The 17,474-nt window shown below is 45.1% G+C and overlaps 1 protein-coding gene across 6 annotated transcripts in view; it reads right to left on the minus strand.

Moving 5' to 3' along the window:
• Positions 1 to 17,474, minus strand: part of ETS1 (ETS proto-oncogene 1, transcription factor) — a 133,239-nt gene that overhangs the window by 19,119 nt on the left and 96,646 nt on the right. For 4 of the 6 annotated variants that reach the window (XM_058687288.1, XM_058687289.1, XM_058687290.1 and 1 more), the window contains 5 exons: positions 14,124 to 14,243; positions 12,404 to 12,604; positions 9,562 to 9,639; positions 8,434 to 8,682; positions 3,846 to 4,106 (listed from right to left, as the gene is read on the minus strand). In XM_058687288.1, coding sequence (XP_058543271.1) covers positions 3,846 to 4,106; positions 8,434 to 8,682; positions 9,562 to 9,639; positions 12,404 to 12,604; positions 14,124 to 14,243 — 909 coding nt within the window. The remainder of the gene's footprint in view (positions 1 to 3,845; positions 4,107 to 8,433; positions 8,683 to 9,561; positions 9,640 to 12,403; positions 12,605 to 14,123; positions 14,244 to 17,474) is intronic. The other 2 variants (XM_058687293.1, XM_058687294.1) reach the window with 1 other exon arrangement.

Genomic DNA, 17,474 nt, shown 5'->3' on the forward strand with positions numbered 1-17,474 from the left:
CAATTTTCTTATCTTCGGAGGAAGAATGTAACAGTGCAAGAGAATGTGAAAATTCAGTTTCTAACTGATTTCCACACATACAGTGCAGTAACTAAGACATCACATGAAGAAGTGAAATGCAGTCCTTTGAAGGTGATAGAAACAAAGACCCAAGCTCCCTGTGCGTAATGGCAGGGAAATGACTCTCTTCCCAGCTCGGAGGACGTATACATACACACTTTAGCTGAAGCCAAGTACTGGTGATGGAAACGAACACGGCTCCTCCTGTGTGGCCACACATACTCTGGAGTAACAGAATTTTAAGGGAATGAACAAAAAAAGGAGAGAGAAAATAGGTGTGACTTTAACAGGCAATAGAAAGTTTGCCAACACTCATACAACGCTTTCTGCTTGCCAAAGGCCTCTTCCAAACTTCAGCTCATCTTAACATGTCTGCATAAGGCCAGAGCCCCATCTCTAGGAATCCCAGGCACGTGCACGCGCCGTGGCTGGCGGAGGAGGCTGAACAGGTATGTTCCATCCCCTTCCCCATCCCCTAGAGTGGACCTGAAATGATACGGGACCACAATGAGCGGGCAAGGGCAAGGGAACCACCACAGAGCATTCGTTTGCAGTGTGGACAGATGTCCACCAAGCACTGAGCCCAGGAAAAATGTCCCCAAAATTTGGGCTGGCCCCCCACACGCCTAACAAATCCTGACCTTCATGCAGACCACAGCAAGAAGAAAAAATCTAGTCCAAGTCTAAGGACAATTCTTATTACACGAATTCGACAAGATCATGAACCCTCAAGGGCTACTCCTGGCCCTTATCTGCACTCAACAGTGCTCAGAAACATTTGTTGGAACAACTGGTTTGTTACAACTGAGCTCCCAACCCACACCCCCCATGCTTAGTATCATGCCTAGCACTCCTTTGCTTCATTAACTGATTTAGTACAATTACATTTGCCCAGATCTCCCACCACCAAGATAAGGATGAACACCTTCCACTTTACTAAAAGTAGAAAAGGGTACAAGGTAAATTTGCCTAAAATCACACAGTGTGGTAGAGCTGGGGGGCAGCCCAGGGGACTTCTGTTTTCTGGGCTATTGTTCTCACCACCATATGAGACAGGGTGAAAAGCTGTATCCCCAGTCATAAAGCAAAACTGGATGGTGAGATGCTTAAAACGTGCTTTTAAAGGCAAGCGGCTGCTTTAGTCTTCGAGGCCTTTAACTGACAGTCACCTTCCCTCTTCTTCCACTCACTGGGTGTTATACTCCCTTAGAGAAAGAGAGAGAGAGAGACAGAGAAAAGAAGGAAGAAAGCAAGAGCACCTTTTAAAAACAACCCACTCAGGGGCGCCTGGGTGGCTCAGTCGGTTGAGCGTTCAACTCTTGATTTCAGCCCAGGTCATGATATTAGGGTGGTGTGGGATTGAGCCCCATGTCAGGCTCTGTGCTGAGCGTGGAGCCTGCTCGGGATTCCCTCTCTTTCTCTGCCCCTCCCCCCTCTTGCACACATTCTTTCTCTAAAATAAAATAATTTTTAAAAATCCATCCAAATCAGGGGTGACATCAGCCATAACTCAGACCTCCAGAGCACACCTGTATTTCTGCTGAAAGAACTTTCTGACACTCCTATCTATTTGGCTCTGAGCTGGACTTCCAGGGAAGCCTCGCGGGCAGCAGGCTGATGCTGGGCTATCTTGATGGCAGCTCATGTCTCTTTGTATTTCACATTCATTCTGAATTCACAGTTCATCCCTTCCTGTCTCTCCCTGAAACAGGGACACTTGGAAAGATTCTCAGATAATTCTTTCGAGGTACTAAGATCATCTCAGTCAAAACCCTTTCAGTCACTCTTGTAGACTGTTAGCTCGGCAGGCTTCTCCCACACAGGAAATCCAATAACTAAGACATGTAACACTTGCAGAGGGGTTTCTATTAGAGGCAGAGATCGGGCTGCCACCCCTCCCAGAAACTCCTAGATCTGCACAACGGCCAGAGATCCTGACCAGAATCTTATCCCGTGAAGGGCGACCGAAACCATCAGGCTTTCTCTGGCCATAATTTTCTCTGGCCATAATTTCTCAGGCATAATCTGGCCATAAACTTTAGAACTTAGGGGTCAGTTTCCTTAATCTCAGTATCCACAAAACCACCCTCCCAAGCCAAGTTTTCATGATCACATACCTAGCTAAGACAGACTGATGAAAACTGCCATAGGAGAAACATTGATTGTGGATACTGGTGGTGAGAAGGGTGATTATGGCAGAGAGAATACAGAAACACCTTCAGCGAGGGGAAACTAAGTTCAGGACTTGGTACTGGAAGTCAGGGTTGAGGCTGAAGAAGGGCTGGCCTTTACATTCGGCAAATGGCAGAGCACGGATCTCCCCGCGCCGCGAGAACAGAAGCAAGCGTGACCAGCTAGAGACCCCGCCACCTCCCAAGCCCACACAGTCATGCTGGAGGTTCCTGGGTCTTTCCTTTCTCCTCCTAATTAAGCTGCATGACTCCCCACTCCTTCCTCAGTATCCAACTGGAGTCCGGGGCTTAAAATACCCAGGAGCTGAGACTACAGGAGCCAGAACTCTTATACACCTTGAAAGAGGCTGAATATATTTTTTGAATATACACCTTGAATACACTTTTCCTCATTCCAGAAGTCATTAATGGAAAGGGGCAAACTTTCTAACAGTCTGTTGTCTGGAGATGGGAGAGGACTCCCTTGGAAAGCAGCACTTTTCCACATGCTAGTGACATTCAAGCAAAGACTGTGGGAAGCTACCGTAGAAAGAACAGGGTGCCTTTCTGGGTCCTGACTCTGTATAGACCTTGTTGCTACCTTAAAGCACAGAAATAATAATTCCTGGCCACCGCTTCATGCAAGGAACTGCACCAGGAGCTACATGGAATATACAGCACGAAAGACACACTCCTTAACTTTAAAGGTGGAGTAAATTTTCTCAGCCTTTGAGTCGTTCTCAAAGGTCAGCTGGCTTCCCTAGTAAAACCCTGAGAGTTCCCTGCTAGAAGAATGAGGATCAAGCCCGCTTTTGAGATCAGCCAGGCACCGCCCTAGAAACACAGGTATGACGATTTGCCTCCATCCACATGAAGGGTGCCCCATGTCAACCTGTCCAGGGTGGAGTCAAGTACAAGAGAATGGTGGCCTACACAACAGAGTAATCGAAGCTTAAAATAAGCTCCACTCAAGCAACATAATTTCTAATTCTTAGAAAACACTACAGTCTTCTAGAAAGGATCTGACAGTTAATACATTAACGCTCCTTGGATATTTCACAGATACCCTCTTCAAAAGCCTCCAAGGTTAGGCAGCACGTGGGCTACGACACGTTCAGACAATGAACTGTTTGATTACCCAGATTCTCCATCAAAGCCTAAGCTCTCAATATCCACCTCCCACACCCCATGCTCTTTAGAGCTAAGTGAGAAAAAAAGCAAGGGTTTCCCAACAGAGAGGCCAGGATCTGGACAGTGTAGGGTGACCAAGGGCACTTTTACCATTTGAACGGCCAGCCGATTGAGAACTCCCCTATAGAACAATCTAGAGTGTAAGCCATTCCATGATGCCTCTGAGGGAGAAGTTTTCCCTACCACTCTTGGAAATGATCCCTTGGGATAGAATGACATTGTTTACTTCCAAAAGTCAATGGCTATTCACAGAATGGGGGGACAGATGGATCGGACGTCTTAGAGGCTTGTTCGTCCCAGCTCCCCCGCAAAAAAGAAAGAGGCTGACTTCAGCCTCTAGGGACATGCACACGGTGCCTTCTACTGAACCCACCCATGGCAATAAGCACACAGAGGCGGCTGAGGTGGGGGCAAGGTGCCTACCTGTGTAGCCCGCCAGGGCGGCAGCAGGAATGACAGGCTTGTCCTTGTTGAGGTCAGCACGGTCACGCACATAGTCCTTGAAGGTGCCCTTGGGCTTGTGGTTGGGCAGGGCGGCTGGATAGTCCTCTGAGTCGAAGCTGTCATAAGAGGGGACGCGCTGCAGGCTGTTGAAAGAGGACTGGCTGCTCCAGGACTGGGTGAGGCGGTCACAACTGTCGTAGCTCTCCACGCTCTCAAAAGAGTCCTGGCCTCCGAGCTTACCTGGGGGAAAAGGAGGTGGGAAGAGGGCAGGGGGAGAGGAATTGGGAAAAGACAACTGTAAAAACCCTCTCAGTGACGACGGATTGCTCATCAGACCCGAAGGAGGGATGGAAGAATGGAGAGGCCAGTGGAAACGGAAGCATATGGGTGTCCGGGGGGGGGTAGGGCGCCTCACTGGGCCCCATCCGCGAGCCCACCGCCACCGTGTTGTCCTGTGTTACAGCCCCTGGGACAGAGACTCAGCTGCATGTTGCTCTTATCAGTCAGAGGGGCACAGGAGTGTTCAGAACCAGAATTCCAGAGCCAGAAATCCAAGAGCAGAGCATCATACACGGTATTACAGAATTTCTGGCTGACGCAGTAGACTCAACGAAGAGATAAAGAAATCAGAGCAGTATCAGGCTTAACTCCCTACTCCAAATCAGGCCAATGAGATGATTTCAAAAGGCCCAATTTGGCAAAATACTTTGGTCATAAGAAAAAAAAAATTTCCACTAGACTAAGAGCAGATTCACCTTCCTTGACCTTGGAACTGAAGTGTTATTTTTTAGCATTTTTCCAAATACTATTTTTAAATGAAATACATGCAATGCCTCTATGCCTTCTCAAATACAGAAATAACTTATGAGATGCTTTTTTCCAAGAGATTAAAAAACAAACAAACAAACAAACAAACAAACAAAAAAACACTATCGCTCTTCTATCCATGTTCTTTGTCCTCTCCAATTACAATTTTGTACTTGGAATTTATACTTCACTGGGGGAGTGTGGCCAATAAAAAACAAAGGAGCTGATTAAAGAGTTAAGGTCCATAGCAATGTCAGAAATCCTTTACTCTAGGAGTTGCTTCAGGCATTCTTAACTGACCACAAGATCATGCAAGTTCATTAATTTCCCAAACCAGGTTATAAACAGCTGCTATGATTGCATAATAGCTCCTAGAGAAATTTCCATTGGCAAAAATGCCATTAAAAAGGAGACTAACCAAAAAAATAAATAATTTGGAGGAAAATAAATGTATCTAAAAGCTAAAAAGCTCACAGGAATATGTTCTATGTTCTCCTTCCAGATAGTTTTCAGACAACCTAAACTAAATCACGGGAGACTAAATGGCCATCTCGATTCAGCACTAGCCAAGAGGCAAAAGGATGTGACAAATGTATATGCAGAAATACTACGTCAACTCTCAGTTGTTCAGAGGTGGCTGGTCCACTAGAAAGCTTAAAGCCCAGAGTAAGGTTGGCCTATACAAGCTAACACTGGTGGGTTTCTGGTGTATTCTCCCCTTCATAATAGTGGGGGTTGTGGTTAGCACAGTGTAATTCAAATATTTAATTATGTTATCCAAACTGAAACTAAATATATACTAATTGGGAAGGAAGATATGTTGCTCATAAAATTTAAACAAACAACCAAAAAATCCAAGATAAAAGGTATTCAACTAAATATATACTTTTTTGTAAAGCCACTGTTACAGATTTCCTGAGCCCCTTATCCCCTCCAATACTGCTTTTAACAGAAAGGTAGTTATTTACCTACTTAATCTCATTCCTTCCTCAAATCATCCATTCGAAGAAGAGTAATCTTCAGAAGTCAAACCAAAGAGCTCCATGGGTTACTGGCTCTGCCTACCCAGTCCACTGGCACGTTTGCAAGTCTTTATTATTATGACAAATGAAAGAATTGTCTTTTCCAGAAAATTCACATTATAAGACTCAAGAAAACAGCCTACAACACGAATGCAATAGCTTCTTTTGAACAGAACAGGAAATTTTGTGGTGTCTCATAAAAAGGTGTTGGCTAAGACCAGCTCTCCATCTTAATGGTCATTCAATTTCTCTGTGAGACAAACACACCGATAGAAAGCCGAAGAAAGAGAATTTTTCATGAAGAACACCCCACCCGAGTCGCCAATATTTAGGTGGTATTGATACATAAATCTCTCTGAGCCGATTCTACCTCCGTCAGTCACTTTTATATTTGGAGGCCATGGAGAATGGAATTTCCACAAGCAGGAGAGCTGAGTTTCCAAGGAGCCCCAATAAGCAAGGGCACTAAACTAGGCCATAACCACCCTCTGGCAGCCTCTCAAACATGAGCCAAATGTAACTCAGTGGAGAGTTGTGGTTTATGGCAGTAGGCTGCTTTCTTTTAGCTCTATTTCACAATCCTGGAGCTGGGAACCTTCGTTTACGGGTATTTTCTCCAAAAATGGGTTGAATCCAACTGGATTAGGCACTCAGTTATGCTACTGTGCTCATGCAGGGAAGCATGTGCTCTCGAAGACGTCCACTGGCAAGCTTCTCGGAGAAATGGCTTAGAGCAAGTTCCGTCCAAAGCTATCGGACTCCACCAAAGAGACCTCAGAGCACTCTGAACAGTGGATGGGGTAGCCCCACAGCAACCCGCTGCACAGACTAGCACAAAGACAGTACTCAGAGTCCAAATAAGTGGGACACAGAAGCACTTTGTATACTATAATGCTGTACACGAATACCACGATTATTACTACTAATAATCTGCTAACAGTGATGCATTCATTCGAACCAATCACACCATGGCCGTTTCCATCAGCCCCTGGAAGATGTCATGTTTGCAGAACTTCTCAACTGCAAAAAAGCAGCCATGAGCAAAATGGTCTTCCTCCCCAGTTCGTGTGGTCAGTCTGTCGTAAGGGAAGGAGAACGAGGCCAGAGAGAAACACCTCGCGCCCCTTCGTCCGGGTCACTCTCTGGTCCACAGTCACTGACCGTGGGGTCGGAAGGATGCTGGGGCCCAAAACCAAGAACGAGAGAAGAAGGGGGAGAAGGGACAATCACACAAGCGCAAAGCCAGACGCAATTTAAAAACAGCGTGACGGCAGAGCTACCCGAAGTTATGCCACGGCAGAGCCCAGCCCTCACACTCGGCCTCATCGCATGTATGTACAGAAAGCCCCATGAGAAAGAGTTCTACTGCTTTGACCTGCCTGGAAAAAAAAAAAAAAAGTGCACACATACACATGTGTGTGTATGTATTTAAATAGACATGCACCCAAAAATAAAAAAAAAAAGAGTCAGAAAGGGGAAGGCAAAACTGGTTCCACCCATCCCCTTCGGTCTGAAACACAAACACCCTGGGGCCCTAAGACGGAAGATTACAGGTTCAGATTTTGCTAGGGACTTTCCCTCTGCAGGGCCTACTGCCTACCCTAAGTGCCTGCTGGGAGGAAGTGTAAGCCTCACACTCAAAGAAGATGACAATGTGTATGGCCCCTGGTGCCTGTAGAATGATTCTTCAAAGTAAAGAGGTCTTTGGGCTCCCCTCTGAGAGGCTCAGAAGAGGCAGCAGAGGGATTCATCACTGAGCAGAAATCACTCCGAGGCCGGCCCAGCCTGTCTTCTGTGGCCGAAGTGCTCAGAGCACCAGCTCGAGGAGCTTTCTCCTGTTCCTCTTCCTGTTTGTAATTTTTCTCCATTTATCCATTGGAAGAAGTCTTTTTTTTTTTTTTTTCCAACTTTCTAGAAATCAGCTCATTCTTCCTCGACGAACAAATATCTCCTGACAGAAGACTACTTTTCTCAGAAACAAAACAATCTGGACACTTCACAAGGTGGGCTTGTGCCTCTGAGTATTGATGTCCTGATCTTAAATTCGGGTGTGCTTGACCTTTCTTTGCTTTATAAAGTCAGTCAGCTCTATCTTGAAACATTTACTTCCCTGTCAGTGAATGTTTTATCATTGTCCTAAGAGTCGTGTCAACAAGAGTACCTTCTTTTGGAAGCCTCTGGCCACCTTGTTCCCTGGTCCTCTAGCTAAATATTACACATTTCCACCACACTGCTGATGACCGATTCCAAATAATCCACTGGTTAACCATCTTGTGTCTTCCCAAACCAAAGAAGTCACCGGAGGCTAGAGAGCCCAGGCGAAGGAGAGGTCATTCAGATACCAAGCCAGGGTCTACGGTCTGATGCAGAAATACTCTAGGAGGAACACTAGGGCACATGTGGAGTTCAGGGCTTTCCAGGAGGGTCACCTGAACCATTTTTAACTGGTTGTGTCTTCTTGAAGCAAAATTCTCCCAAAGAAGATAAATCACACCTTTAAAAACCACCACATTCAACCAGTTATTATTTAATAAAATATCTTACCCAAGTAAGAAATGTGACTGGTCACCATGCCAATTCCAGCATGGACACCATGCTCTTTGTCATGATGGTGGACCTGGCTAAAATTCCAGGTTGGAAAGCCCTTAATATCTACCTATTCTTGGGACCTGGAAAACTCACAAAGTTAGGTAATTTCTCGGAAACCCAAGAGCCTCTAGAGAAGAAATCGGACCTACCACGACTGGTCCTCCCCATGCACATGTTGTCTGGGGTTACAACTTCTTGTTTGATGGTGAAGTAGTCCGTCTGCAAAGTGTCTGTCTGCAGAGGGTCCCGGAGAATGACCGAGGGGTAGTCGTTCTCATACTTGAGGGAGAGGAGTTCCTCTGAGCTGATGGGATGGAGAGTCTGGTAGGACTCTGTAATGAAGCTAGGCTCTGAGAACTCCGAGGGAGGAACGCACTGAGCATGCTCGATACCATAACCTGGAAAAAAAGAGCATGTGCCATTGGAGAGAGGGCCAATTTGCACCTAAAATAAGCACATCTTCACCATTTACAATAGCCTCACAAGCTGAAAACAAGCTTACTACCTTAAGAGATTGAAAGGAACATATTTTAAGTCAGGAGGGCCTGGGTGTTTAACCTTGCTCTACTACTGAACAAGATACTTCCTTGACAAGATACTTCCCTTTTCTGGCTTAATTTACACATCTCTAAAATGGGGATGATTGCAATCTTCCTCAGAGCGTTGTGATAAAGATCAAAGGAGAGTGTATGTGTAAACTGCCTACCAACACTTGCCATCTTGGAGTGAATGCCACTGTTGTTATTAGAATAAAAATCATAATAAACTGGTAAAATGAAAACAACCTGCTCAAGACTCCCTTCCAAAGCAAGGCCATCAGGTAAGAACAGCCCTACCCTAATTCTCTTCTTCTGGCCACCTCTCCAGTATGGTTAGGTTGTCATATCTGCTAGTAAAAGGGAAAGAGAAAGGGCCACAGCCATATCTCTAACCCAACCCTCTGATGGCCAGCATGGTACACGGGATCAAATGAGGTCAAAGTTCAGGGGTCAAGTTGTAGTCTCTCTGCATGACCTTTATGCTGAAGGTATCAGAGAGAGAGATCCTGGTGTGGAGGAGTTTGCAGGTTAATAAAAACATCAACATGTAAATAGGTTGAAGCCTTGTGCCTTGTGGGAATAACAAAATAAATAACATACAGGCTACAGTTAAGAAAATATTATTGTCCACAGAATTACCACAAAGGAGCCTGAGATCATCTGGGACAGGAATCCTTTCCTAGGTCCCCATCATAGGAAGAAAAAAAACCACAGGAGACGAGTGAAAGGTGAACTTACTAATGAAGTAATCCGAGGTATAGCGGGATTCTGGATAGGTAGGGTTCACTCCATTAACTTGATATGGTTTCACATCCTCTGTAACAGACAGGGCGAGGAACGAAACAAAGAGGTCAACGGGCAAGTAACGTTTGGCCTAAAAGGACCTTGGACACAAGGACCGCAATGATCTCAGTCCCTCTTCTAAGAAATCTGCATGTTCATTAACTGAGCTGGTGTCTGAGTCTACCCTGACTGGGGCCTTGTCTAGAAATGAGATCACAAAAGTATGGCTAAGTCTATTATTTCAGTAGCTGCAAAATGGTATTTAATATCTTGGAAAGAACACCAGTGAGTAATCTCCAAGGGCTGGGAAGGCATTCCACCCTCATTCTAATGGACGTGTGTACCACATTACCATCGGAGGCTTGGGAAGTTACCAGAATCGGTGCCCAACACTCAGGCTGATGCGTTCCAAAACCTTTCAGAAACATATTACAATCTTTAGGTAGGTTGATTTTAACTTCTTCTAACAGAAGTCTGGTTTTTGTGTTGTGTTTTTTCAATCGCCCCCACATTTCAAGTGTGGGCCCAGAGGAGAACAGGACACTGGTAAGGTGACTCTTTGGTGGATGTGGCAGGGCTTGTACAAAGAAAACAGTTATCACCAACTGCTGCTGGTGACCTAGTGCTAACTCCCCTTGGAAGGAGAAAGGAATGTAGGAGAATTAACTAAGCACAGACAAGGTCTCCGCTGAACGAAGGTAAATTCAGGATCCTCTCATTACCCTGGAATCCAGTGCCGCGACCTCAGCCATTGTACGGAGGGGTCTGATTCTGTTTCACCATAAGAATCAGACATAAAGAGGGAGTATTGGTTTGGGTTTTTTCCTCAGATACCTGATAGCTTGTTGGGAGCAGAGACTGCTGGGAAAACAAGTTTATGCCTGCACCAAAAAAACAGTTCCCAGTCGAGATAAAATGATTAAACTCTGCTTTAGCAGCTTATCAGATTGAAACATCCCTGTACCTTTGGCCTTCCACCCCACCCCAAACAGCTATGTTCTGTTGCTCTAGTTTAATTACAGAACAAAAGCCATAGCCTCCATGCAAACATGCTGCTCAGCTCTTCAAGGATCTGAAGGGAGATGGTTCTTTACTGCCTCTCCCAGTAGAAAATGGGTAGGACGAGAGGACTCGTGTTCGCAAACATCTTCAATTATTTTCCCCATCTGTCTAAATTCTATTCCATTATGCCTTGGCGGGGAGCAAGTAAGCCACACCTGTCTTAGGGACCCAGAGGCTCCTGCAGGAGTCCATATTATTATACAAAGAAGGCAGGGCAGGAAGTTCAATCAAAGAAGACCTACGTTTAAGGAAATGAGCGATCTAGAGGAAACCACCTAATCTGCCCTCATTTTACAGATGAGGACACCAACGGCACCCGCGCTACTCTTCCCATCTCACGGGGCTGTTTTGAGAATCCAGAGACAACACGTATTTGAAAGCACTCGGGGAACAAGGAGGTGCTGCGCAGTTATTAACGACAGCTGTGATCACAAACGCTCCAGAAACACCTGGCGACTCCATGGAGCTCAAGAGAGGGAAACAGCGTATCAGTAGAATATATTTGGGTTACACGGTCTGGTAGAATCCACCTTTGTGTTTATACGCCAGTGGTTACATCAGATCTGTTATGAGCCTGCCCCATCTCTTCCCTCTATAAACAGGTCACTCGTGTCAACACGTAGGAGTGGGTGTTTGTGCAGTCACAGGGACATGTCGGGGTTTCGGGAAGCCTGTGCCCGGCCGTCCTCAGGCCTCAGGTGTGGTAGCCGCAGCGAGATTCATCTAGTTCTTGACTGCGTTTATTTATTTATTTTCCGGCAGAGGCTGAGGAGAAGGAAGATAACACCTCTGAGCCCAGAGGAATCTAATTTGGGGCTCTCCTGAGCATCGCGGAGTGGAAAATCTCCTCAAACAAAGGAAGGTATTATATGGAATAAAAGTTCTAATCCGGAGCTCTGCTCCCCGCCCCCAGCGTCTGCGCCACGGGCTGGAGCTGGTGACCACAGGGAAAGGGTGGGCCTGGGTCAGAGAGGCCACCAGGCTTCTAGGCTTACAGTCAGCTGGAGGGCACCGCTGACTGCTGGTAACTGCAATTTATTTTAAGAAGAAATTCAGAAAAATAAGTGCAAAAACACCCAAGTTTGCCGCCTGCTGCTGTTTCTATACTCAGCCAGGACTGTGGTACATGAGTCACTTGGTCCAAAAAGGTTGGAAGAGGCTCGTAGGGGAGGCCATGTCATTACAAGGTTGCAACATGGTATCCTGACATGACCCCGGTGTCTGTTCTGGATGACAAAGGTATACCACACTGCTGTAACCCCAACCCCGTTACTGGGCAGGGAAGCCGGTCTTATTAGTTAGCTCCGAGCATCGAAGCTTTCTTGCAGGATGTGGACAGGTACCACACTGCCATGGATCAAGGGAATGGGTATGAAGACTGCCAGGCAAAAAACAAAAAAACAAAAACAAAAAAACAACTATCTGTCTTGGAGCTGGCCGAAGACACTGCTCGAAGAGAACATGAGTTTAAGATAAGGACGGAGATGAGAATTTTGCATCGCAAGAAGCGTCCAGAGGGCAACCTTGTGAAATATTACAATCTGGACCCCTAATACATAGGAGAAAGAGAAACTAACATTTATTAAGCACCTGCCACACGCCAGCCTGACATGCCTCCACAGCCCGTATTAAGACCTCGAGGGGACACCCACACATCATGGCATCGATGTCCCACCATTGGGTGTGTCCCCTCACCTACCGCTGCAGCAGCCCCACCCGGCCTCCACACCGTTACCTTTCTGCAGGATTTCGAGATGTTCCCACAGAATGTCCCCGACGAAGTCCGGGGCCAGCTCGAGAAAGCAGTCTTTCCCTAGCGCACAGAGAGCTGCTCCATTCATACAGAACTTCTGGAAGTCCACACCTTTCAGGCTGAACTCATTCACAGCCCACATCACCCAGTCCCGCACATGGGTTTCTGTCCACTGCCGGGGGTCTGAGGAAAGAGAGCAAAGGGAGATCCAGCAGGTCACGTTTTACCTCTTGCCCATGCCCCAGACAGGACATTAAAGGATCTGAATGTACTGAGGATGTTCTCTCATTTACAGATTTAGGAAGCACCCGCCTATAAAGGCATGTTGTGGGGCACCTTTTATAATACTCCCCCCCAACACTCAACATCCCCAACTTCTCTATCTCGCCAGTCAGGAGATCACTATCATCGACCAAAAAGTAATACATGAGTATTCTCCACCCTTCATTAAAAAATTCACGAAGCTCCTCTCTCACTGCCTTATTTTCATTAAGTTTTTTTTTTTTAAGTCAGGACAAAGAAACAAAATGGCTTCTTTAATAGCAATAATGACAGTCAAGTCTGTTCTAGAGATTGCACTCACCTGCCCCTGCTCTTCACCGTTATAACTGACTTGAGGCATTATTATTAATCATTTTTACCTTGGCTAATTACAACTGGTAATAATCATAGCAACTAGTAACAGTAAGTCAAACGGTACTTGCTAATAACAATATTATCAGATGCCTGTGTTCATCACACCAGACATCCTGCAAGGATGGAACTGCATCAGAGAACAGACAATACATACTCTTCCTACGTGGCCTGAGGTGGAACGTGAGTACATCAGCGTGGCCCTCACGGAGTTCAGAGGGCGGCAGGCTGTGGTGCTCACACCAGACCTGCTGTCAAGGTCACCCCCTTCAATCTAGCAGATGACTTTATGAGATGCTGGCAAGCCAGTGGTCAGAATTCCCTTTGTGAATATTCTGCTTTATGTTCTTGATAAGATGTTGGACATTGTTGTCAGCTGAGGTTTGTGGGAAAGTAGGACATACACGAGAGAAGGTATGGAGACGCATTCACAGAATCTAACATGGGGGTCTGACTGGGCTGGAAGCAATAGACAGTGTTACTCTTACTCAACAGAAAAGTATTCTTTCTGCTCTCAATTGTTCAGGAAATGTTGCTTGCTGAAGGCTTAAGTGTTCTCCAGTCATTTGTCCTTTCTGACAACTCCAGTCCCCTTACATTCCTAAATAAACCCTTTCAGATGAGAACACCCAAGTATAAACACATTTCACTAAAGTACATGGAAAAGAAAAGAGCGATCAGTTAAATTCCAAGGAATGTAGCTCGCTGAGTTCATCCAATGATGGCCCAGAATGACTTGAAGACTGTGTTTTCCAAGCTTGTCTGTGCTTTGGAATTGCCTGAGAGGCTTCAAAAATACTGATGCCACCAGGAATTGCATGTTAGTGGGTCTGAGACATGGCCCCCGGCTGGGGATTCTTTGAAGATCCTGAATCTCATGTGCAAATAAGTTTGGGAACCACTGTCCTAAGACCAAGATGGCAGTTGTCAAACCCGGCAGATGGGAAAACATTAGCATGGAGGCACTGACCAAAGTATGATTAGCAATCATGTCTATCTCACTCTATAGGTGAGAAAACTGACCTCACCTAAAGGCCTGATCCCATCTCTTTTTCTATCAACAACATACCTTTGGGAATTCCCAGTCGTTGCTGTTCTTTAGAGAAACCACTGAAAGTAGCTTTTAACGCTTGAGACATCATTTCTTTGCTGCTTGGAGTTAACAGTGGGACATCAGCACATTCCATATCTGTAAGAAAAAAAAAAATATCCTATGAATAATAAAAACAACACGGGCGATGGATGTTAGCTAGACTTACTATGGTGATCATTAAGCAATATATGCAAATATCAAATCATTATATTGTACGCATGAAACTAATACATGCCAATTATATCTCAATTTAAAAAAAACTAGTAGGTAGTTAACCACCCGTAAGATATAATAGGACATGAATGGTCTGAAGAAAGCAAGTTGAGAAATAACTATACTAACATCCTCACCAGGGCAGGTGAAATTTGGGGGGCTTTCCACAGTGTGCTAGGCCCCTCAAAAAAAAAAAAAAAAAAAAAAAAAAAAGCCTGACTCTTGCCTAGAATGATGTGCATCCTTCACAAAAAAAAAAAAAAAAAAAAAAAAAAAAAAAGCTTATTCTTTCTGTGTAGCTTTATTAATTCACCCAGAGTCCCTACTCACACTTCACATTCACTGAGTGTTATTGTGACTACATGCTTCCAGTTACCTATGAAGAGGAAACAACATTCATTCATTCGACAAAACTGAGCACTTGTCATGTGTAAGGAATCAAGAGAAAACAGAAATGATCCCTACCCTCCTGGAGCTGGGTTATCAGATTCTGGCAGGGGATTCAGTATTATTAAACCATTTGCCCAATTAAACATTCGAAGATGTCAATAAGGGCTTCAAAGGAGAAGCAGAAGATGAGATGTTAACGTGAAACAAAAATTCCGGCAAGGCTGGAGGAACCTGAAAGGGTCTCCCTTAGGAGAAGAGACGTGCATGACCAGAGATCTAAACCATGCATACTAGTTTAAAAAAGGAAAGTACTCTAGACCAGTAGTTCTCCAAGGGTGGTCCCCAGGCCAGCTGCATCATCATCACGTGGAAATTGTTACACATGCAAATATCAGCCCCACTCCAGACCTCCTGAATCAGAACCTCTGGGGGAGAGGGGGAAGCCCAGAAATCTGTGCTTTTAACACACAATCCAGGGGATCCTGATGACCATGGTCCTAGACAAGGGGGAGAAGCACAAATAAAGGCTGTGAAATGGGGGAAACTTTGCCTGTTTTAGTATCAAAAAAATGAATGCAGTGGGAGCAGAGAACCCCCAAGGACAGTTGTTTGAGAGAGGAAATAGACAAGCGCAGAATCTGTTAAGGGGTCTTGATGGATGTGAAGTGGCCCCACACTATAGTTCTGATTTGCATTTCCCTAATGATTAATGATGTCTAGCATCTTTCCATGTGCTTACTGGCCAACTTTGTATCTTCTTTGGAGAAAGGTCTATTCAAAGACTGTGCTCATTTTTAACAGAGTTGCTGAGGTTTTTTTGTTGTTGTTGTTGAGTTTTAGGAGTTCTCTACATATCCGAAAGAGTCAAGACAGGGTCTTAAAGAGAGATTCCTATCCTTCTGTTCACAGCAGCATTATTCACAATAGCTAAAATGTGGAGGCAAACCCAAGTGGCCATCAAGAGATGAATGGATACGCAAAATCTAGTGTATACACGCAATGTGGTCTTATTCCGCGGGACGAACCCGCACATTAGGCTAAGTGAGATAAGCCAATCACAGAAAGACAAATTATATGAGGTACTCAGAATAATCAAATTCACAGAGACAGGAAGCAGAAAGGTAGCTGCCAGAGCCTGGAAGGAGAAAGGAATCGGGGGAGTTTAACGGGGACAGAGTTTCAGTTTCACAAGATGGAAAGAGTTCCGGAGGTGGATGGTGGCAATGGCTGTACAACATTGTGAATGTCTGTAACACCACTGACCTGTACACTGAAAAATGGTCAAGATGGTGAATTTTACGTTAGGTGTATTTTACCACAATAAAAAAAAAAAAAAAAAAAAAAAAGGAGAAAAAAAAAGAGAGAGAGAGAGATCACCTTAGCTATTCTGTAAAGAATGGTTGAGGCAGTGACTATGAATACAGGTGGGAAAATTTGGTAAAAAGTTATTGCATTAGTTGCAGTGAAAGATTATGGTGGCTTTGAGTAGGGAGACGGTGTCACAGATAAAGTAGGTGGACAAAGTTGAAGTTCATATGGGAGGTACTATCTATAAAACCTGATTTCTGTAGGTGGTGAGGAAGAGTAAGGTATCAAAATCTGTACATTTGCAAACATGTCGTCTTTGGCTACATCCATCTACATTTTTATCTCTATGTCCAATCACTCTAGTACTTGGAGAACAGGTTCAAAGCAAAGATCCACAAATATGGCTCACGGTAAAAATTCTCTGCATTCAACACAGGCACAAGTTCCTATATAAAAGCCAACCGGCAAAGAAATGACCTGAGAATTCCTACCAGCCATCCCGTCCGTGATCTTTAGGCAGTGATTACACTTTATTGCAGTAATTTCCAGAAGCCCTCTTCCTCACCCTGAATCTGGAGTGTATCATATGACTTATTCAATGGCTGAGTTCCAGGCATGGCTACTGCAGAAGTTCCTCGACTAGCCATCTCTAAACCCTGGCCACTTAAAAAACTTCCCTGGACACACAGAATGTGTTATTGGCTGAATAAAATGGAAACACAGAAGGGAAAAGATGACAATAGATGACCTCTGCAAAAAGGAGCAAACATATTGCCTCTGAATATCAAAATGAATGGAAACTACATTATAAGAAAGGAGAGCCAGCACTTGCCCTCTGGTTTGCTTTGGGGGTTGCTGTCAGGAAACAGCTTGGGGTCCAGCTTTGCCCTGAAAGGACAGAAGGGTTCACTGCAGCTGCTCCCCAGGCCCTGCCACGGAGGGTGAATCTGAAGGTCTAAGGAGTGGAGAGTCTGGGCTGCCCTGGGACAATGCCCCCAAACATCTAGTAATCTAGTGGAAAAACCAACATGCCTCCAGGAAGGTTGACAAAATGATGGAAAATCCCAGATTGTTAAGAGGGAAAAATGGGGGGGGGGAGCGGATCAAATGTTGATTACATAACATCCAGCCCTTCAAACAATGGAGTAATCACATGAGTCACCAAGAGAGACATCAGTGCCGCCCCTTTGTGCCTACTCCACACACCCAAGAACAGCTAAGTGCGAGGTCCAGAAGTGTCTCCACTTAGAGTCGAAGTCAGCTTTACCTCAGAGAAAGTAACTTTTTCTTTAACCCCAGAGCATTATTTTTGAAAGGGACGACCAAATGTAGCATCCTTACCTCCCAGCACGCAGAACATGCGAGTCAATCAACAAATGGTCAGTGAATTCAGTGTTATCCCAGTTTGAACCAACT

The sequence above is a fragment of the Neofelis nebulosa genome, chromosome 10, assembly GCF_028018385.1.
Source record: "Neofelis nebulosa isolate mNeoNeb1 chromosome 10, mNeoNeb1.pri, whole genome shotgun sequence".
Taxonomy (NCBI): domain Eukaryota; kingdom Metazoa; phylum Chordata; class Mammalia; order Carnivora; family Felidae; genus Neofelis; species Neofelis nebulosa.